Source organism: Lontra canadensis, unplaced genomic scaffold (assembly GCF_010015895.1).
Source record: "Lontra canadensis isolate GAN:19392208 unplaced genomic scaffold, GSC_riverotter_1.0 scaffold203, whole genome shotgun sequence".
Taxonomy (NCBI): Eukaryota; Metazoa; Chordata; class Mammalia; order Carnivora; family Mustelidae; genus Lontra; species Lontra canadensis.
The window spans coordinates 1228337-1251473 of NW_022631197.1; the positions used below are offsets into that span (position 1 = coordinate 1228337).

The 23137-nt window shown below is 36.8% G+C and overlaps 1 protein-coding gene across 1 annotated transcript in view; it reads right to left on the reverse strand.

The window, feature by feature from the left end:
- The window catches only part of PREX2 (phosphatidylinositol-3,4,5-trisphosphate dependent Rac exchange factor 2), a gene marked incomplete at its 5' end in the record, with an annotated part of 190631 nt that overhangs the window by 160101 nt on the left and 7393 nt on the right, over window positions 1–23137 (reverse strand). Inside the window, 5 exons of the mRNA XM_032848425.1 lie at window positions 1395–1444; window positions 2132–2235; window positions 9452–9552; window positions 14079–14223; window positions 16517–16666. Coding sequence (XP_032704316.1) covers window positions 1395–1444; window positions 2132–2235; window positions 9452–9552; window positions 14079–14223; window positions 16517–16666 — 550 coding nt within the window. The remainder of the gene's footprint in view (window positions 1–1394; window positions 1445–2131; window positions 2236–9451; window positions 9553–14078; window positions 14224–16516; window positions 16667–23137) is intronic.

Consider the following 23137-nt stretch of genomic DNA (forward strand, 5'->3'; position numbering starts at 1 on the left):
CAACTCATAAACAATTGTCATTTCTAGCCAAAGAATAATCCCTTCTTATCAGCTCTTATGGAATGTAACCTTCTTGATAAGAAATCGCATATGGCTAAAGTATATTTTCAGAGCACATTTTCTCACATACAAAATCCACATATACACAGGTAACATGAAAACTGTTATCATGATCGTTTTTATGAGTTTAGCAGAAAAAACAGATTTAAGTACCAACTTACTATTGAGTGAAGTAACCATCTTTTAGTGTTAGATTATCCAAATTATTTTCAGGGAGGCTATGCTAGAAATCTAGTAGGGAATCTATAAATATAGCTTCATTTTCACTTCTTTTTACTTTAGGAAGTCTGTTTGTGAAAGGAGATAGGGCAATTTCAGGAGTGATGGGTAAATTTTCTTTCTTCCTCCAGGATCTGCACTGTGTTCTCTATAAAACATTAGTGAGCATTCCAATACACTTAAACAGCCACTTTGGGATTTTTTTCCCTTAAGTTCTGAGTTTCCTTGAAATTGGAAACCAGAATGAAAAATAGAAACACAGCACATCAAACATTTGGATTCTATAGCCATGACTGAAAAAATGATTTTTATTCCTTTTGGAAATAGTACATCCATTTTTTGTCCTGAATATGAAGTTTCAGTCAATAAACTCTGAATGATAGCTGGCCATCTGAAATTAGTGTAACATCATACTACATTCTATCAGTGTATATCAGTGTAAATTTTATAAAAATACATCACTTCAATTAGTTATCATAACACAAAACTCAGTTTTCTGCTGTCTTTCTACAGAGGTAAACTGAAAATTAATTATGATTCCACTTCAAAAAAAAGCACATATCTTTTCAGAAGGAAAAAATTGGTAGAGAATAAATTATACTGTTTTACTTATTAACTCCAAAGTAATTCTGAATTTTCAAGTACAAAATCTTTCCTTTGGATAAAAGACTATTAGGCATATTATAAAAATACATATTCAAGAATTGATTACAAAATTTACTGAGAAAGGAAATCATACAGTAATCAGAGTAGTATTTATAGTAAATAATATTTTCAAATTCTCTCCCAGTGAACTATTATTTACTAAATATTAACTGAATGTGGATTATTTCATTATCAATTCTATAATTTAGTATGAATTAATGACTAATAATTTTAGAAATCAGAATAAAAAAGTGGAAAAATGCATAATTAGAGTCTCAGAAAATTTAGAAATATTTTCAGGTCAATTATTACTTAAAATAATCTTTAAAAGTAAAATTTGCACTTATAGAATAAGTGAAATAATAAAATAAAATAAAATAAACCAAGAGGTTCCAGCTGAATAATAAGTACCTAATATGCAATACAAATATTGTCACGTAAGTTGCCCAGAACTTAGAAACCAGACTCACCTTATCACTGGAGTAAACAGACTATGAAGACGGCAATATAATCTCACTCCCTATTATAAAATAAAGATACGTCAAAAACAAGGAGGATCATTCAAAGTTCAGACCAATGATTTTTGAGACAAATCCACTGTCAACATTCTGGAATCATTATATAATCTCTACCAATTTAAAAGTTATTCAACTACTGCATTACATCAGAAAAACAATGTAACTTAAATAATTAAAAACAGGATTAAATTGTACTATAATTTGTCATATACATATGACATATACATATATACAAAGAGATAAAATTATTTTTCTTAAAAATGTAGAATTCCAAAGTATTAGCAGAAAATAAATCTATGCAGCAACACTTCACACTATGTGTTCATTTTATGTCAGTATAAATCTCATCAAGTGTGCAAAGAAAACTGATGTTACATACATTTTATATATCTTTTTTAAAATTTATCGTGTATAATGGCCACTTGTTGCCACATGTGACATACTTTTCAGTGGATATAATCTGAGGATGCAATTTCATTAGTTCCATCGAGAACTACACAAGAGAATGAAAAAAATGATCTAACCCTAGAATTCTTTAAATAGCAAGAAAAGACTGAGAGGCTTGCTTATGAATGCCATTTTCTATACTAGAATTTTTTTTTTTTAAGTCTCTCAACAGCATTTTGTCTTGGTGCAGTATGACAACATGAATTCTGCTATTGATAAAAGGTTCTGGGAGAGGCTGTTACCTTTGAAATCACGTCCTGCATTTCATTTCTTGGATAAAATGTTCCATCATCATAGCGGAATCTATATAGCATCTGCTCTGGCTTGAACTGATGTTTATCAGTAACTAAGAACACAGAAACAATATGCTAAAATATCGACAATCTAAAAATTGGCAAACAAAAACAAATAAATTTATAAAATACATATTCCCAAATGCTAAAACATGTAGTTTTACCAAAAACTTTTGTTTCCCTAACACAGTAATACTAATTCAGTATTCTGATAGGATTCATGTTAGGATTTTGTTATATAATACTTTTATGATTTCCATATAATGATTAAAGAAATAAGTTGAGATTGTAATACTGGGTTAGCATAGTACAAGGGTATGTACAGTGTATTATTTTATTTATATAAATATACAAAGTTGTGTTTTCTATTTCTTCACAGTGCCACAAAGTTGAGCAAAAAGTGTCCTTCAAAGAGCAGATAATCTAACTAATGAGTTATAATTCAATTCTCAGTCCTAGAAGTGAATTTTAGTATTTATCTGTTTTATCCCACAGCAATCAGGCCAAGACCACCCATACACCAATCTTGACCATTTATTCTGTGTTTACATCTCTGGAGTAGACTATATAATTTCAATATGCAATTTATTCCAAAATTTCAACAGTTTTCTGAAACTGAGAAATGCTTTTCTCACATGTCACTTAATATTTTTTGCCCTTAGTAGAAATGAGAATGGTCATCCTTTGCTTTTGTCCTTGAGACATGAGTTTCATATTCATAAAGACTCCTATTTAAATTTCTCTCATTTTCTTTTGATTTCCAGGAAAAGTATGTTACAGACACTTTTAACCAAAAAATGATTGTGGAGGGAAAAAAACCCACAAATTAAACCTTGAAGAGTTTATATTTAAATGTTTTCTTTAGAGGAAATGCAACATTCGCAGAAGAGATAATTTGTTGCAATGGGCTCTATTTTCATGATTACTAGAAGACTTTGACCTTTACTTTTTATTTAAAATGTTGAAGGGGGAGAAAAAGTTGTCAGAATTAATTTTCATGATCTCCATTTGATGAGGGGTGTCCAAGAGGCTCAGTACATTAAGCGTCTACCTTCGGCTCAAGTCATGGATACAGGGTCCTGGGAGGGAGGCCCAAATGGGGCTCCCTGCTCAGTGGGGAGGCTGCTTCTCCTGCTGCCCTTCCCCCTGATCATGCTCTCTCTCTCTCACTCGTGTGCTCTTTCTCTCTCATAAATAGACAAAATCTTAAAAAAAAAAAAAACTACATTTGTTGAATCCAGAAGAAAGCCAAAAGACTTATCACACATACACACACGGATGTGAAGTTTCAGTTATTTTACCCCAACCTACTGAAACCATGTGCATGGCTTGCAGCCATCAGATCGACACAGGACGGCTGCCAAAGAAAGATAGAAAACACAGCCTTTTGGCATCTCCTTTTTTCCAGATCAAGCCAAAAAGAAAAAACATGTGTGAAAGAAAAATAATATGGCAAGAAATATTTTGCAATCCCATGGCATGTTTCAAGACCAGTTACTTATTTCTTCTCTACAATCTACCTATTCTAATTTTTATCCCCTAAGAGTCATTGAAATAAATGATTGTCTTGATATTTCAAAATTCGAGGAAACACTGGCCCCAAATGTCTCTTGCCACAATAAAACGAATAGTGGTTTAAAATCCCTATTCAAATTGGAGTACTTAGTTGTAGGGCAAACTCTTACAAGACTTTGATAATTCATCTTGGGTTAATCTGGAACTCTTAGCTATTGCCTTGGAAAAAATGGTGAATAGCTCTGCACTCAAATGCACTCCCTCAAATTCCTGAATGTGAAAAATGGGTTTATTAACTCTTGAGAGTACAGGTCACGTGAGAAAGGTTGCTTAACACTGTCTTCTAAACAACTCTGCAATATTGAGATATTACTAGGGATACAGCTGGCTTTCTGCATGGTGGGGTAGGAGTGCTGACCTATAGTATTCACCAGTTTCTGTGGTATTAAATATTCCCACACCAGCCAATTTCAAGCTACCAAAATAAAGTCACTGAACACCGAGTTAGACAAGCAGTGATACATTATTATTTCATATTTCCATAAAGAAATAATAGATATAAGTAACACTAAGGACCCGGAGAACAATAAAATATAGTAAAATAATTAGAAAGTAATGAGTTTTAATAATATATGAACTTTGTTTATAGTATAATTTATGTACTATCTCTTCATATAATTTTTAATAATAGCTGCGTCTTACAACTAGCTTGCAAATTTCTAAGAAATTTAATTACCAGCTCTCTCAAGTTTGTATAAGCCAACTTCAGCACACTACTGGATATAATAAATGAGGTCTCTGAATTGCATAAGCATTTATAATGTAAATAGTAGACCCAGACAAGAAAATGTATCAGCATATCATACCAAAAACATATGCTGTTTCAACCCAGTAATTCCTGGTATAGCAAGGCTTTGCTTTTATGAAGTTCTCAGCAATATTTGCAATGTGAATAGTGGCAGCAGTAACAGTCAACTCTTCAAGTTTTCTCTCTTTAAAACAGATGGTTCATCCAACTTTATTTTAGGAACTCTATTTTCATGAAATGCAACTGGAGTCACATACCAATAACACTAGCATGCTTGGCTCATATTTCTACATTCAAATAAAATTATTAATGTGAAATTGCATAATATGTTCTCCTACTCCTAGTTCAGGGGAATCTGTACTAGTTAATTTGGGGCACTTAAAGAAGTGATTACTTTTAGCAACAAAAATTCTGTATGCCAAATCTGACATTACAACCGAGCAAATCCTGATAACAATAATAGTACAGGACACTAAAATCAAACTGACAAATAGAATGATACTAATAGAGAGTAGTCAGTGCTTTATCAGAAAAGGAGTTAATCGGGTTATAATTGTTCAAAAAGATTTAAGTTCTTATAAGTTAAATAATCAAAGGGTTTTTGCATTTGAAATTTCAAAATAAATTTTGATCCAGAATTTATCTCTTACTTCCTTTTCAAAATTGTATTGGAGAAAAGTGGTGTCTGAAGTTGGAGGATAAGTTGATTAGGACTGAAATTCTCCCATTCTGATATCCCTTACCGAAAAAAATCTTATGTTGTTGTTGTTTTTTTTTTTTTTTTCTTTTTAAAGGAAAGCAACTGGGGTGACTGTGTGGCTCAGTCGTTAAGCATCTGTCTTTGGTGCAGGTCATGATCCCAGTGTCCTGGGATCAAGCCCCTCATCGGGCTTCCTGCTTGGCAGGAAGCCTGCGTCTCCCTCTCCCACTGCCCCTACTTGTGTTTCCTCTCTCACTGTCTCTCTCTTTGTCAAATAAATAAATACGATCTTTTAAAAAATAAATAAATAAAGGAAGGCAATGTAAAAATACAGTGAGAAACATCTTAACAGAATAAATAAGGGAGGTTCTCTCTCCATGGAACTCTCTGATTCCTTCAAAAGCTTTCAGCAGTTATAAACTGAAGAATAGGTCAGACTCCAAAAGACTATTCATGAAGATACTTAACAAATATTATTTAAACTCTGCTTTGTACTAACTTACAATTGACTTGTAAATGTTTGGCTACCTACTCATGATTTCAGGCAAAGTTATAACAGTTTTGACATTGTAAGTCAGCATAATGTCACCCATAATAGTTATGTTTTTGGTTTTCAGAACCCAATGCACTATGCAAATAAGTGACTAGTTCTCATATAATTCTTAGGTCACCTTATATGAAATACAAAAGCAAGAGTAGAAGTGGGGCTTGAAAATAACCTAATATCCCCTTCAAAGGACATCCTCTTCCCCACGCCCTGACTCTTCTCAGCTCTGGATATACAATTTTTGTAATTAACTTTCATCTATTACAAGGTAACTCATATGAAAAAGGAAAATATCATAACAAACAGCATGTAGGTCTTTATAAATACAGTAAGCAATCCCATACAAGTACCAAAAGTCACATTTTTAAAATACTCTTTTAAATAATTTAAATAACAGAATCAATTGTTGACAGCTTTAAAATCTTTTTTATTTCTAATTCATAATAGTTTGAAATCACTCAAAATAACAACAAAATTTATGAACACCTCTACTGAAATGTTAAAAGTCATTTTTATGACTATTATATGCTGATAGCACTATAAAACATCGACAAGTTTATATAATGATTACTCTGGCTTTAATATAATTCCATAGATTTTATATTGACCTGAGAACTATACCTCAGTAGCAGACATTGGATCGTTGTTTACCAAATTGGTTTAGCTTTTATTTTCCCTGGGCATGAACCTACACTACATTTCTAAGTTTCTCTTGCAATAAGGAGTGGCCATGGAACTGAGTTGCAGCTAACAACATGCACACAAAAGTAAGGCAAAACATGGAGTATACAGGCTCATTTAAAACAAACAAACCAAAAACTCCACCACTCCTTCCAAATGACCGTTAACAGCCCTGCACTGAAGGTGGGTGAGCCTCTCCCAGGACTAAAACCCTGGTACCTCGAACATCCTCTACCAGTGACTGGATTTTACCTGAGTGAAAAAGTAGCTTCTAGAATGGAAGCCAGGGTACTGAGGTTTAAATCTGTTAGTGCAGCTATTGTTAACCAATACAGTTTTCCTTCTCAGTGTTCCCAGCAGAAAGGTAATTATCCCATCCTGGTGGATTTCTACCTTTCTGAAAGGAAATATGTCAACACCTGGATTGCTTGATGAATAAGGTAAAAAGACAGGTTTAAACTATTAGGCCATAAGAAATAAAGGCCATAACATGATAATATTACACTAGGTAGCATAATATCTTACACACAGAATGGAGGAGAGAGTCAGTAAGGAAAGGAATAAATAAATAGTTCATAAATAGATTTTCCCTTCTTTGCTCTACTGGTAAGACATAGTTCCTGGAAGTATGTAGCCTAAATGAGAAAGGAATCACCTGATTTCTGAAGGTCTATGATTGTATGTAAAACCTCTCTATAGTCCACCTACTTGAGCTTCAGTAGACTGCAGGACAAAACACAACATATTCCCTTCTTGACTCAAATATACATTTGTGCTTGGGGTTAGAAGAAAGGAAGGAGAAGCAGCCAAGAGGAAAGTCATCTAACTCAACATCTTTTCATTTTTACTTATAAGTTTTTGGATGATGTGTTTTAGCACACTAGATGCTATGTGGTGTGTTTTCACAGTGCTAAAGAATCAGGAACAAAATCATCTACAATTTATCACTATTATCATCTATTTACTAACAATATAATTACTCCTTTATTCATTCACTGAGCAAATATTTATTGAGCACCTACATGTGATGGGCACTCCAGGTATCCTGTTCCTATAGTACTTCTATCTTGATGGGGGGCCAGAATCAATATGGGAGGTAAAGAGAGAAATAATAAATAAATAAAATAGCATGATAATTTTAGAGAGTGCTAAGTTCATGAGGAAAATTTCAAAAATTAAAAACACAGTTTATGGTAATAGGATGAGATTCTAAAAGAGTGTCACTGAAGACATGAGTCATGAATACTGCCACTCTTGTCATTTCATTCACTGCTGTCCCTCCAGCACCTAGAAAGGTCCCTGGTATATACTAGGAATTAATAAATAATAGTTGAATGAGAATTGCAAGAGCAAAGATCCTAAATGCAGAGTCATCCCAGAGTGTTTAAGGAAGAGACAGAAAACCACAGGGGCCACAATGTAATGAGCTGGGTACAACATTATTTGTCAACTCAGAGGAAGTCAGGAGCCCTATTATGTGGGGCCTTGTGGGCCATGGTAAGAGATCTGGACCATAGTAAGTAAGAGGTTCCAGACTTTTCTTTGAGTTTAATGGGATGCCAGTAGATGATTATAAACAGGACAATGCTTTGCTCTTACATTTGTTTTAAAAGGTCTCCAGCTGTTTCCTGGAGGCTGTGTCATAGGGATGGAGGACAAAAGCAGGAGCAAGGAAGGAGAAGTTGTGACTGAGAAGGTGGGGATCCTGGAAGTGACAGAAGTGGTCTGATTAGCGATCTATTTTGGTGGAAGAATTCACAGGGAACCCAGGATGGTGAGGAAAAACTGGGAGAATCTAGTTCAGTTTCATCCCACTCTAATTGAAAAAAAAAAAAAAAATTGAAGTAGCTTAGCAAAATGCCTATGTTTATTCATAATTCCCTCTTTTTCTCCTCTCCCACATTCTGCATTAGAAATTCTTCACACTTTACTTCGCAGTCCCATTATCACTGCATTCTTCTTTGTTACTGATCTCCTCAGGAAACTGGTGCTCTCTTGAAATGATTCCCATGATTGTATACACTGAGCTTTACACATACATTTTCAACCTCTTGCTGGGTGTTCCCCTGTGGATGTATTATAACGAACCTGACAAAAACCCTTTATCCTCTCCCACCCAGCTCCTTCTCCTGAATAGTCATCCTTGACAACCAGACAGAAGTCTCACAGTAACCTGATCTTGCCCTTCACTCCTCATCTCCCACAGCCAACAGTTTTCGAACAGGCCGCTTCAGCTTCACCACAGTCTCCCAGATGGGCCACTGTCATCACACCCTAGAACATAGCCATCATCCTCCTACCACAGGGAAAGGCGGGGGCTGCCTGATGGACGGGGCTCCCCCACAGTGTCTCCAACGTCTCCACTCCACATTCCACACTGCTGCACCTAAGTGCTCTAAAAGCCATGTTCTGGACACTTTTCTGCTTAAAAGTGTCCATCATCTCCTCATCTCCTTCAGAATAAACCCAACATATTACAGCCAGAGAGTTAAGATCCTGCCTACCTCTCCCACCGAACCCTTCCTCTCCAGTATATTCATCTGTGAAGTAGACTGTCTTGCCTCGTGAGAGTTTGTGCTAGTTCCTAAGAGGCCACCATGAGCTATCCCACTCCCATGCCTCAGGGAAGGACGTCCTTCTTCTCTTCTGCCCTGTCAGAGTTCTACTCATTCTACAATGCCTTACATGAGGCCCTTTCCCTCATAATGCAGCCCCAAATACTCCAGTTAGAACTTGACATGTCTTCCTCCACTATCCCAGGTAAATACTTACCTGTATTTCTAATTTGTGCCTGTTTCGTAGCCATTCACATTAAAATTAGCAAATATATCACCATAAACCCATACTCCACAAAATTCCCAGAACTGCAGTTCTATATATATTAGGTACTTGAAATGTTAAAAATACATAAGCATCCTATAATGTAGACATTTACTCTAAGCCAGGTTGATGAACGGAATCAAGATGCTTCCAACTGGTGGCCAAAGAAAATAAGTTAGTAATTAATAAAATAATTACCATGGTGGATGATTCCATTTTCTAATAATGCTTGTCCTAAGTGTACACCTTCCTCAGGCCTGTGAATCTCTCCAATTTCCAAGAGCCATGACACAAATTCACTGCAATAGAAATCCAGTGAAACAGTTAAAGGGTTTTCCCACCCCTGCCTCCCCAAGAAGTCTATTTCTACCACGCTTCCATCAAGCAGCCTTGGAAGGAGTCTCAGATATAAAGAAGTACTTGCAGTGCATTTCAGATTGCATTTTTTCACACATGCAAAGCCCCAAATTATTTAAATTTTACCCTATTCTAGAAAACCCATGTCTATTCATTCATGTTTACTTAAACCATATATAATACCTATTCAACTTACTGAGACCTCTAATAAACACAAAGGGAAAATTTTAGAGTAGTTTTAACTATAAAGAGAATATAACAAGATCCTAAAGATAGCAAACAGACAAAATAGACAGAATAATAATGACTTAATATAAGAGATAGACTGGAATATGGCTTTCCAGGCACAGAAAACCAGTGTGTTTGAACTCTAAGAAGGCAAACCCAAAAAATCTGCACACCCCATATGGTAGATGGAATTCTAAACATGTCCTCTTACCCCACTATCAAGAATACCATCCCTTGGTTTTGTAACCAAATCCTAACCTAGGTAATGGTATGAATGGATTTTGTATACAAAACTAAAATTCTAAGTCAGTTGACCTCAAAATATGTAAATTATTCAAGTGAGCTTGACCCCGTCAGTTGAGCACTTTGAAGCAGAGAGTTTTCTCAGGCTGGTGGCACAAGACTAAGAGAAAAATTAAAAGCACAAAAAGATTCAGTGAGCCACTGCTGCCTTTGAAGATAGAGGGGCCATGTACCAAGGAACACAGGCAGCTTCTGAGAGTGGTCCTGGCCAACAGCCAGCACAGAAGTAGGACTTACTCTTACAATCACGGGGGACTGAATTCTGTCAACTACCTGAATGTGCTTGCAAGTGAATTTTTCCTCAGACCCTTAAGATAAGGCCCAGCCTCAGCTCAGCCCTTGATTATGGCCTTGATTTTGACCTTGTGAGACCCTAAGCAGACAGCCCAGCATTGCTCACCTCAACTTCTTTCTGATGTATAGGATGATGAGCTAATGAATAGGTGTTGTTTCAAGGCACTAGGTGTGTTGTTATTTATTCTGCAGCAATATAAAATTAGTACACACCAATAGTTTTACTACCCTGTTTTCAAATTTTGAAGTTATTTAGTGGGGCACATCGGTGGCTCAGTTGGTTATTTTTGGCTCAGGTCATGATCTCGGGGTCCTGGGATCAGTCACGCCTCCAGCTCTCTGCTCGGCACGAGTCTGCTTCTCCCTCTCCCTCTGCCCCTCCCGATGCTTGTGCTCTCTTTCTCTCTCCTCTCAGATAATAAATAAAACCTTTAAAAATAAATAAATAGATAAATAAATAAATAAGGTTTTTAATAAATGCATTCTTGTATTTAAATGTCATCCGGGGAGGAAGGGGTGGGGGGACCTGGGTGGCTTAGTGGCGTAAGCATCTGCCTTTTGCTCAGGTCATGTTCCTGGAGTCTGGGAAACATTGGGTTCCCTGCTCATTGGGACATCTGTTTCTCCCTTTGACCCTCCCGCCTGTTGTGCTCTCTCTCTCTCTGACTCTCACTCTCTCTCAAATAAATAAATAAAATCTTAAAAAAAGAATAAACTGTCATCCAAAAGGAATATTCCAGCACAAAACCACCCATCAGAACTGTCTACCACATCCATCTGCTGTGGCTGTGAAAGGCCAGGGAGGATGAATAAACCACATCTTTTACCATTTTGGGGTGGGGAGAGGAGCCACACATCACAGATAAGTAGGATGATATTTTATAACACAGGAGAGCACCAGTTTGGTACTGTTTTTTTGGCCATCTGGTATCATTAAGAGAACACTAAATAGAGAAACATTTTTCAATAAAATATTTTATTGTGCTCATGTTATAAAAATATAACATTTGAACTTTTACATAAAGTAATGGATACATTTCAGAATGATTTCAACTTTGCGCAGAGCTCAGAGAAGCCAAGCTATAGACGGTGTCAGGAAATTACTTTTCCATTTATATCAAAACCAAAAGCAACACCTATGGCTAAAATCAAATAACTGAGGGGCATGAAATTCTAAAAATGGATATCTAGTCTATAAAGTACATATTAAGGCAGAAGAAGTTGTTAAAGCCATCCAAAAGAAAGAAAATTTAAAAAGAAGTAAAACTTCAGTTTTTTCTTCAATAGCACAAAAATAATAATACCAACTCCAGGGATGCCTGGGTAGCTCAGTCGGTTAAGCATCTGCCTCTGGCTTGGGTCATGATCTCAGGGTCCTGGGACCAAGCACCAAATCAGGCTCTGCACTCAGCATGGAGTCTGCTTGTCCCATTCCCTCTGCTCCCCAATCTCTCTCTCTCTCTCAAATAAATAAGTAAAATCTTGGGGGAAAAAAAAGTGTATCAACTCCACAGTGCTGTCACAGGATTAAATGAGCTGATGAATGTCAGGAGCTCAGCACAGTGTCTGGCACATTTTGAGCACTTATGAAACGTCAGCGGTTGACAAATGGGTTGAGCTGGTTGGTATACAGCGAAAGCATCATTCTCTGTTCTGATGTCAGCAGATTCCTGAATATGCCAAATTAAAATGAGGAAAAGAACACACTGTAAGTATTGCTATTAATTAGGAGCATAGGGGAAGGAAAGAGAAGGGGTAAGAAAGGAAGTTATTGGGTGGCTTTATCATGGGACCTACAGAAATCACAAGATCCCATTAACACTCTGCGAAAGGATCCTGATCCAGTCAAAAACAATCTCAGACTTGGTCTATAATTAGTAACTAGTAACTAAGCTAGGGTGCTGTTACAGAAAAAGCCACAATGAACACAACTAAAATTTACCGAGTCTCTCCTGTGTATCAGGCACTGAGGACAATGCTCACATATCATTGTACCTAACTAGCACTTTGGCCGTGTAAGATCGTGTTAACTCTTTTTTTATTTATTATTTTTATTAACATATAATGTATTATTTGTCCCAGGGGTACAGGTCTGTGAATCATCAGGCTTACGCATTTCACAGCACTCATCATAGCACAAGCCCTCCCCAATGTCCATCACCAGCCACCCTCTCCACACTCCAACCACTGTGTTAACTCTTTAGTTAACAAGACTCCTGCCCCTTTAATTAGGAAAACTTGACCCTGGGTCAGCCTTGGAGCTGTTTCCCTGGAACCTGACGGAGGCAGGGCGTCTGCTGGGTTACCAGGCAGCATTGCTCATGGCCATAATGACTCCTGATGGCTAAATGGAATATGAATACATTCTTGGTGAGAAGCTATAGCTTGAAGTGACTCCTATAAACAGGCATGTCCCTCTGAGAACCCTGGAAGTTATGCCCCAGAGGTGGTTCTAAGAAATTGGGTCTTCTTTGCAACATGGGGTTTCTAAGCCAAGGCGGGCTCCCCTCCACTCTTTCTCTCCCACAAGAGCCGTCGGCTGGGGGCTTACCAAGGACAGCACCAGCAGCTTGCTGGCAGCCGAGGCTCTGCTGTGAGAACCCCAGCGCCTGAGGGAGGGACCCCAGCTGCCCTGAAGGCCAGGGTTTCCTGGCTTATATTCTTCTGTCTGGGTTGGGAGCTTTTTATGGTATCTGCATAACTTATTGAGAAGACATTCTGGTAGGCATTACAGGTAAGCACTATAATCATCTTCATGTTTAGAGAGGAAAAAGACATTTAAACTTCCCACTTCGCTCAACTAGCCAGAGGTAGGACCAGATTTGCATGGAGACAGTCTGACTGCGAAGTGTGGGCTTTGAACTACCACTCCACTCTCCTACAGAGTTGACATTGGCATTCACTGGTTGTATGAAGGTGGGCATGGTAAACTCCCTGACTGCTGGTTTCTGAATCTTTAAAAAATATAAAGATTATAAATGCAAACTATGCATCTGAGGATTAGAAATGTATGGAAACAGCCAGCACGGGGCATGGCTTAAGGCAGCCGCCCTTCCCTTTGGTCCTGCAAACTTCACCCAGCAGGGACTTCCACGTGCAGCTGCCTGCAGACCTCAGAGGACTGACAGTGGGTCTATGCTTGAAACCCAGGCAACCTCTCCACCTGTTGCTCTGCACCAGGCCCCTTGGAGGACCCTCTTTTTCAGATGGTCCTTCAACCTGAGCCGAGGTGTCAAAGTGCTGATTAATCTCGGGTTTAGACTCTGTGTCTTACATTCTTTGGTTCTCTGACTTGTAGGCCCTGTACTCACATCCTTGATAGACTTTGTCCCACTTCAGTGAACCTGCTGCCTGACAGCCCCGCCTTACCCCAGTGTCTGCTTCGCCCTCAGAACACCATACATCTGAAATGGTTGACGTTAGGGACGGATGAATAGATGTCTAAAATTTTCCATGATGTCGGGCTCTAGGTCCATTCCTTCACCTCAGTATCATCCAGGAAATGTCGACAGTAAAAAGATATTCAAAAATGCCCAGAGGAATTTTTTTTTTAAAGAAAAACAAATAATTGAAGGAAGGGTAGTTGATACATGACATACTGAAAATATGAAAGAAATCCATGCACCCAGACTATGGATCTTACCTTCCAAGAAAGCATTTAGGGAATGTGGTCAGTTTTCTTTTTCTGTCTTTGATCAGATTCCCTTGTTTGCACATCATCTTGTAGAGTTTCTCGCCCTGTTCGGAGATCATTACCCAGGTGTCTTGCTCCATTCCTAATTTTAAACCTATCGAAAAAGAAACCAAGGACAGGAAACTGAAAAAGTCTCCTCACTCACTCTTGCCTGCATGAAACCAAAATTATTGCACATCAAGCATGGGCAGGGGCTTGCAGATACAGAGCTCTCTACCACGGGGCACCTGGGTAGCTCAGTTGGTTAAGTGCCTGCCTTCGGCTCAGGTCATGGTCTCAGGGTCCTGGGATGGAGTCCTGAATCAAGCTCCCTGCTTAGCAGGGAATCTGCTTCTCTCTCTTCCTCTGCCCTTCCCCATGTGCATTAGTTCTCTCTCTCTCCCTCTCCCTCTCTCTCTCAAATAAATAAATAAATAAATAAATAAATAAAACCTTAAAAAAAACCCTGAATTTGGAGCATAGGGGAAGGAAATAGAAGGGGTCAAAGGGAAGTTAATGGGTGGCTTTATCATGGGACCTACAGAAATCACAAGATTTCTGTGATTTTTATTTTCAGTCTTCTAACTACAAAATTTTTAATAGAATTTTTATTTTTTACAATGGAGGAGGAATTACCATTTGTCAGGAACAGAATAATTTTTATTAAGAATAGACCCTGTTAACATAAACAAATTAATAGAACATGCTTGTTTGCTTGCTTTGCTTTCTTCCTTTTTCCCTTCCTTCTTTCCCTCCTTCCTTTTTCACTTCAGATTTATCTATATGCCTAGCTATTCTGAAAAAATAAAGGTTCAACTTGATGAAACATTTATTTTACCTTTGAAATGATTTGCTATGCTATTTGAATTGATTGCTGGATTCAACAAAACTTAAAGAATTAGCTATGTATTCATAATCTTTGTTTTAAACTTTTCTAACACGCTCTCCATCCCAGATCAATCAAAGGAGTTAAGTATTTAAAATGCTTTGGAAATTCTCAAACAAATGTGTACTATGAATATTTTAATAGAAGTAGAAGCTTTGCATGTTCTTCAAGGGAAAATTTCTGAAGGTGGAAGAAAGGGTTCTTTGTGTCCTGAAATTTCATCAGCAATGAGATATTTTGCTCCTAAATCTCTGGGGAAAAGGAATAAACACCGCTTTTTGTCTTATCAGTTATTTGGTAAAGAAATTAGTAGTAACACAAGCATTTCTGTTTCTAGCTGAATTGCAGAAATGTGCTTAATTGCAGATAAACTTCGCATAACTGAATATTGCCAGATCAAGTACCTTTTGCAAATCTTGCTAAAAACGTGAAGCAATTTTGAGCCAGTTGTCCTCACATGAACACACTCTTTATTGGGTTGCGTTATATTCAATGGCATTGTAACAATTTTAAAATGTTAATGTATATCCAGAGTGCTTTATTCTATAATTAGGATACTAACATTTTTAGTCTAGAAATGTTCAATGTACTGTTAAAGATATAACTGTGGAAGGCCCTACAGCACTGCACTGTACTACTGAAGAATGTCTCTTACAGGAAAACTCCATAATGATGTTTTCGAAATAGCAAGAATAAGGTGCAAAGAAAACTGAACAAATTTTAAAGCAAATGAAATTATGTGTAGACTGAACGTTTGCATGCTTCCCAGATTCGTATGTTGAAACCTAACACTCAGCATGATGGTATTAGGAGGTAAGGCGTGTGGGAGGTGATTAGGCTAGAGTCCTCATGAATGGGATTGGGATTAATGGCCTTATAAATAAGACACAGAGAGATCTCTTGCCCCTCTACCATACGAGGACACAGTGAGAAAATGGCCACCTATGAACTGGGAAATTGCTATCACCAGACACTGAACCTGGGACTCCTGGCCTCCAGAAGAATGAGCTACGAATTTCTGTTGTTTATTAGCCACCCGGTCTGGGGTATTTTGTTATAGTGGCCTCGACAGACTAAGATACTATTTAAAAGACACTGCTGGCCACAATATATTATTTTACTAACTATTCAACATTTTTCTTTTCTTTTAGTAATAATAGAAGTATTCAAAATGTATTTTAGGGGTACTTGGGTGGCTCAGTCAGTTAAGCATCTGCCTTTGGCTCAGGTCATGATCCCAGGGTCCTGGGATCGAGTCCTGCATCGGGCTTCCTGCTCAGTGGAAGCCTACTTCTCCCTCTCCCTCTGCCTGCTGTTCCTGCTGCTTGTGCTGTCTTTTTTGCTGTGTTAAATAAATAAAATCTTAAAAAAAAAAGTATTTTATCATGAGTCTTACATCACATAGGAAATCTAAGTGAACATCATATGCCTTTTTCCTTTCTCATAACTTCTGCCCATTATCTGCTTTCTTGCTAAGTTAGAATCTTCATAAAGTATAATAGTGCCCAATTCATACACCCACCTTTTCGCCGTTCTCTTTCTTTCAAAATAGCTTCAAACCATTCATGTTTCTCCTCGGGTGTTTTTGCCATACACACAAACCATTTATTTTTCGCTGTGTTATGTATCTTCCATCCATTGACAACAATGTGTCCACTGCTATGGAAATCAGCTGGAAATTAATGGGTAAAGTTAAACAACAAATATAATATTATATCAATATAACCATTCAATTCATAACAGTTCCAGGATCACTGAATTCTTAAAAGTATCTTTGCATTATATGTGTAAATTGAGAACATAAAAACCAAAAAAATTATGTGTTTATATGTTAAATGCAGTCAGTACTCAGAAATGGAACATTCTAATTCATAACATTATTATATTACATGAAATCGAACTTCTGAACTAATTAGCATTCCTTTCCTCTATGTCCAAAAATGTTGTTAAAGTCCCTAAAGTAATAAAAGAAGAACTTTTCAAAGAATTTTCATCTCAATAATCAAATATCCAAAGTGTCACATTTTGTCTTTTTAATATTCCTTTGAAATATTATTCTAGGTTTCAAAAGCAAACAATACTGCCACAGAACAATTCTCAGCTGTTTAATGAACCCTACAATAAGAATCAGAACAAATGAAGGGAACATACCAAGAGTACATTTACCTAATCTTCAATAAATGGAAAGATACAAATGCCAATCCATTATCATTGCTCACGGCTGAAAAATACACACTCTGTAAAGCCACATCATTCCATATAACTGGCATGAATAGAAACAAAAAAATATTTTGAGTATGAATTCACATTGTCTTTTACTAGGTCTCACCATAAGTTTGGCTATACTGTCATGCTGGATTTGAAAATGTCAACAGGAACCCCTCTATGGCAGTTTTCTGTCTAATAACAACAGGTAGAGAATAGTGATGTTACTTGTATCCAGTCTTTACTGGCATGACAGCCCTCAAAGCAAAAATCCAGAACGAAAAAACATAAGACAAAGACCCGAGTCAGCACCTGCACCAATTTAATGTGACAATTTTCATTCATCTCCTGAAGAGTCACTAAACAGTAACAGTGGGTAGACAGGAGGTGAGCCACAAAATGTTAAGGGTGGTTTAGAGAAATGATTTTGTCGCACTGAGCTATTTTTTGTTTCTTTAGGTTTTCTCAAATGGCCTATTTTATTTGGTGAGTTCTAAGTTGAAGCAGGCATGGTTGGCACTCATTCTCCCAAAATCTTGTCCCCATTATCTTTTTAGCTCCCAAATCACCATACAGTATCTTTGATCAGATTAACTATTCCAAAAACACATTTTCAAATGATTCTGTATAGTTCGGGGTCTTTAAAAATTCCAAATTATCTATGAGTCAGAATAGACTTTTATTAGATGTCATCTATAATACAAACACACCCCCACACACACACACATACACACATACGTATTCACATATGCCATAATCCCATTAATAATAACAACTTATGATAAAAGAGGGAATCAAACTATCAGAAGATTTCCCCCATCAGGAAATAACAGTCTGTTTTTAAAAGGAATGTTTACCTTTTCCTTCTTACCCTTGCATTTTTAATTCATATTCGTATCCTATACAAAGTAGCAGCACCTAGTAATACATGTCAGATAGGTATCAATGGCTTTAATGCCTTGTTACCTCCTACAAAAAAATCACTAAGTGAGAAATCATGATAAATTGGTGGGGAAAAAAGATCAAATTGTACATGTCTACATACCCTCCTCCACAAATGTGTCACCTTACAAGGCCAGTATCACAAACAAGCATCAGTTTTTCAGACTCGGGATCCCCCCTTCCACAATCAGACCAAGATTAGCTGAGTGAAGCCAGCACTGCTGCTTAAAAGATCCCACAGTCCCACTAGTGCTACTCCCCTTTTAATCATACTCCAGGAAAAGAAAATAACAAGAACCACACGCAACCTGCAGTGATAAAATACTGGACTTACTTTAAAATGAACGTAATGTATTCTTCCCATAGAATAACCAAGGAAACGCAAGTTCATGTGCCAGGCTGATGCTCTTGACCCTGCATACCGAATGTACTGGGCCAGTCACCCCCATAAGCTGGGTCTTCCTTCCTTCCCTTCCTCCCTGGATTACTTGATCCTGGCCTTGCTCTCTCCACACCCTGCTGACTCTTCCTTCAATATTTCATCAGGCCATTCCTTACTTCAAAAGCTTTTGGTAGCTCACCACTGAACCAAGTGAAAACATGGAAGCTTGCTTTTGTGCTTCTCCTTAAACTAACCCCACCCTATCAAACATGGCCATTTTCCACTGCGTTCTTCTGTGGCCCTGCCACCCTTTGTGGCTTTCCTCCTTGTCCTGTGAGTACTTACCTGTTCTGCAGGCTAACGCTCCCATCGAGCTACCCAGCTCTGCTCTCTGCCTCAAGCAACTCTTTCTTCCCTTTACAGTGTACCCAGATCCTTCATGAAGCCTTGCCTAACCATTACAACCCATGCATTCAGACTTCCCTTGGAACATAAATGATTAAATTCAGAACTAGACAAGTCAGGGTGCCTGGGTGGCAGTGGGTTAAGCCACTGCCTTCGGTTCAGGTCGTGATCTCAGGGTCCTGGGATCGAGCCCCACATCGGGCTCTCTGCTCTGCAGGGAGCCTGCTTCCCTCTCTCTCTTACTTAGCCTGCCTCTCTGCCTACTTGTGATCTCTTTATGTCAAATAAATAAATAAAATCTTAAAAAAAAAAAAAGAACTAGACAAGTCAGCATGAGATTGCATGTGGCCATTGCTTCATGAACAGAAAGTGAGACTGCTAACTGACTATTAACAATCTGTCAAGGCAAATAATAGGTTAATTGCTGTACCAATAAAATATTTTGAAAGATTAGGTTACAACACCTAATAATTTAAATTGGAAAGACAGGGGATGCCTGGGGGGCTCAGTTGGTGAGGTGTCTGCCTTTGGGTCAGGTCATGATCCTGGGGTTCTGGGATCCAGCCCCACATCAGGCTCCCTGCCCAGCAGGGAATCTGCTTCTCCTTCTGCCACTCACCCTGCTCATTTTCTCTCCCTCCCTCTCTCTCTCTCTCTCACTCGCTTGCTCTCTCAAATAAATAGATAAAATCTTTATAAATAAATAAATAAATAAATTGAAAGGATAATGTTCCTTTTTAAAGTTTATGTGCTAGCCACTTTTTATCACTAATTTTAAAAATCATAAATAATTTTAAACATATGGGTAAACATGAATGTATATATACATACAACAGGCCTCAAAATGTATAAATATCACAATGATATCCATTACCAAATTACCACTTATTTCAAAATAAGAATTAGTGACATAAAAATGGCTTCATAATTTCAATCACAGCACATTTTTTAATAACTTTATTCTAAAAAATAAATTTGAATTCAACTTATTTATTAAGAACAGTAACATACACAGCATGGAAGGGGTGTGTGGGTGGCTCAATTGGTTAAGCATCTGCCTTCAGCTCAGGTCATGATCCGAGTCCTGGGATCTAGCCCCATGAGCCCACGTCAGGCTCCCTGCTCAGTAGGGAGTTTGTGTCTCCCTCTGCCCCCTCCTCCATACTCTCTCTCTCCCTCTCTCTTTCTCTAATAAATGAAATCCTAAAACAAACAAACAAACAAAACATGGAAAAGCCCAACAGTGCTTTTCCTTAGTAGAAATTTAAAAATATTTTTTAATGAAAGAATAATTTATTAATGCCATATGCAGAAATTTGCAAACTTCAATGGATCTAAAATATAATTCTACAGGAAGTGTTAAAAAGGAATGGGATTAAAATTGTCATTCATTAAGTGTAGAATATCCAAACTGAACAGTCTCCAGGCACCAATGTTTTTTCCAAAAAGAGAAAAATCCAAGGGGCAGCCCTGAACAACTCACTAATTACTTTGAAGCTTTGCAAATTCCTCACTCTTAATTCTGCATAGTTTTACATAATGAGATGAGGTTTTTCTAAAACTGATAATACTATAACTCTCAGTGGAAATACTGGTATCTTTTCAATAGTGTGAGTTTTAATGAGATGGAAGCTAGCCAAGTACTGTATACTCAAGCTAGGAAACAGAAGAAACTGCCAAAAAATACTATTCAAAACATCAAGAAACTGATACCTAAACAATGTATTTAACCCTTATCCTGATGATCAATGGTGTGAATGCATAAATTTCTCAGAGAAATTTTAAAAATCACAATTTACTCACATTATGAATAATTAATGCTAAAAAAATGACTTTCTGGAATAAATCTTTGATTCTATCAAATAATATAAGAAGATTTTCTGGCATCCAAAATCATTTGAGATTATTTATGACAAAAAAAAAATTTTTTTTAAAGGTTATAACAGATTTTTCCTTTTAAAGCTAGAAATAACTCGGAGCACCTGGGTGGCTCAGTGGGTTGAAGCCTCTGCCTTCAGCTCAGGTCATGATCCCAGGGTGCTGGGATGGAGCCCCACATCAGGCTCTCTGCTCAGCGGGGAGCCTGCTTCTTCCTCTCTCTCTCTGCCTGCCTCTCTGCCTACTTGTGATCTCTGTCTGTCAAATAAATAAATAAGATCTTAAAAAAAAAAAAAAACTAGAAATAACTCCACTGACCTTTTTTTCAATTCCCAAGACCACTCCTTTAAATTAATAACATTGAAAATTTAAGTATATTAGAAAGGAACTAATATATCTTGGTAGTCTTTTCAACATTGTAAAGTTATTTTTTATTACGAAAGTATTCAATAGTGCTTATACTAGAGTAGTATGGTTGTTAAGGTCATTATGGTTTGTCTATTTTGTTGATGATTAAGTAACAATAAATATATGTTATGTGGATGATAAGACATGAAGATAAAGATGACTACAATTCAAAAAATGATTCTACTTAACTGAAAAGTGGATACAAAGCTACAGAGTTCATGTTTTTAGGCATTTAAAAAATCTATGCATAAAAAGAAAATGGAAATATTTTAAAATTCTCATTTACTTCTTTTTAGGTGATGAAATTATCTAATATTTTCTATTTATTTTTCTGTTATTTCCAAATTTTCTCTAATAAGCAAAATTTAATTTAAAAAAATCAATGTGTTTAATATCTTTAAATGGACTAAAATATTTATATCGAAAATGACAGCTGAAATATTTCCTTAAAAAAATCAATTCACACTAAAGAATACCTTAAAGAATAAAAAATTTCCATCTTATTCAATTCAATTCCATCAAATCAATTCAAATTTGACCATTGTATTGAAATTTGTGGTTTGCTACTACAGATCACATTTTCTAAAGGTCACCATTTTGCCCTCTATCCAACTACACAAATAAACTAGTTCTTAAGAGAGAATATAAATGACCTGCTGTTACTTTCCTGAATGAATTTCTAAGCATATACTATGAAAATTACCAAGAAAGTTAATTGCAGAAAGTTCAACAGATTTCCTACTTAGGTCTTAAATTGGATACTTTTTATGCATCATGTTCAAACTAATATCTCAGAAAGAATCTTCAAAGAATATTTAATTTAGAATTAACCAAAATGAGAATTGGGTCTAGAGAATGATGGAATAGAAATTTGGAGACAAACTCAATGGCTACCATCTTCCTTCAACATAAGCAGTAATGGATAACATGGATATATGAAAACAAACAAATTTTCACATTTCTACATGTCATATCATTATTGCATTAATTCGTTGTATACTGAGATATAACTGATGTAATTCAATTCATAAAATATTATAAGTGAAAGTATAATCAAGTTTATTTTTCAAAAGATTTAAATAGTTACACACTGGCTAAAAGCTTAGTCTCATTCCAAACGCAATTATTTCTTCTGCAAGTTTTGAGTTAAATCAATGCGATCAGTGACTGATGGAGTCCTTTACTTAGAAAAGTATTTTCCTTATACCTAGAGTATGCAAAAATACCTAGTATTTTTATAATATATTCAAATAGACGGGGGAACATTTAAACTTTTCATCAAAAGTTTTAAGCATGCTTAAAAATATACCTTGATTAATCAATTTGTATTATTTACAGCACAACATGGTATAGTCATTGTTTGTTTTGGGTTTTGGCAATGAGCAGATGAGCCTGACAGTGTTTGCCATCCCTCATGTAACTTATCCAGGGTCCAAGGGTGGGAGGGACTTGGCATATGGACATGGGTTAGCTCTGCAGAGACCTATCAACATCAGAGCTCCCATTCATAGAGTTTAAAGTAAGAACACTTAAAACCTGAGCTCATCAAAAGAAATGGAGATTTTGTGATGGAAGTGACCAAGAAAATAAAAAAGGAAAAAGCTGGTACAGATCATTTCTTAGAAGAAACAAACAACAAAAGTTCATCTCTATATACTGATGCCTTATTTCTTCACCGCTCTCCAGTTGGTCCCCATAGATTTAAAATCCATATGGAACCTCTGCTCCATATTTCTCAAGGCATGGCTATGGTCACCAAGAAAACCTCACTCCAGTTCCAGCTTCATAATAAAGAGCTGGGTAAACTTGGACATGACTTCAACGTGGCTTCATTTCCATCTGAAATGTTAACAAGGTATATTAGTTGATATTCAAGATCCTATTCATCTTCAGAAATTCTATCTTTGAATTCCAAGTCCTGGC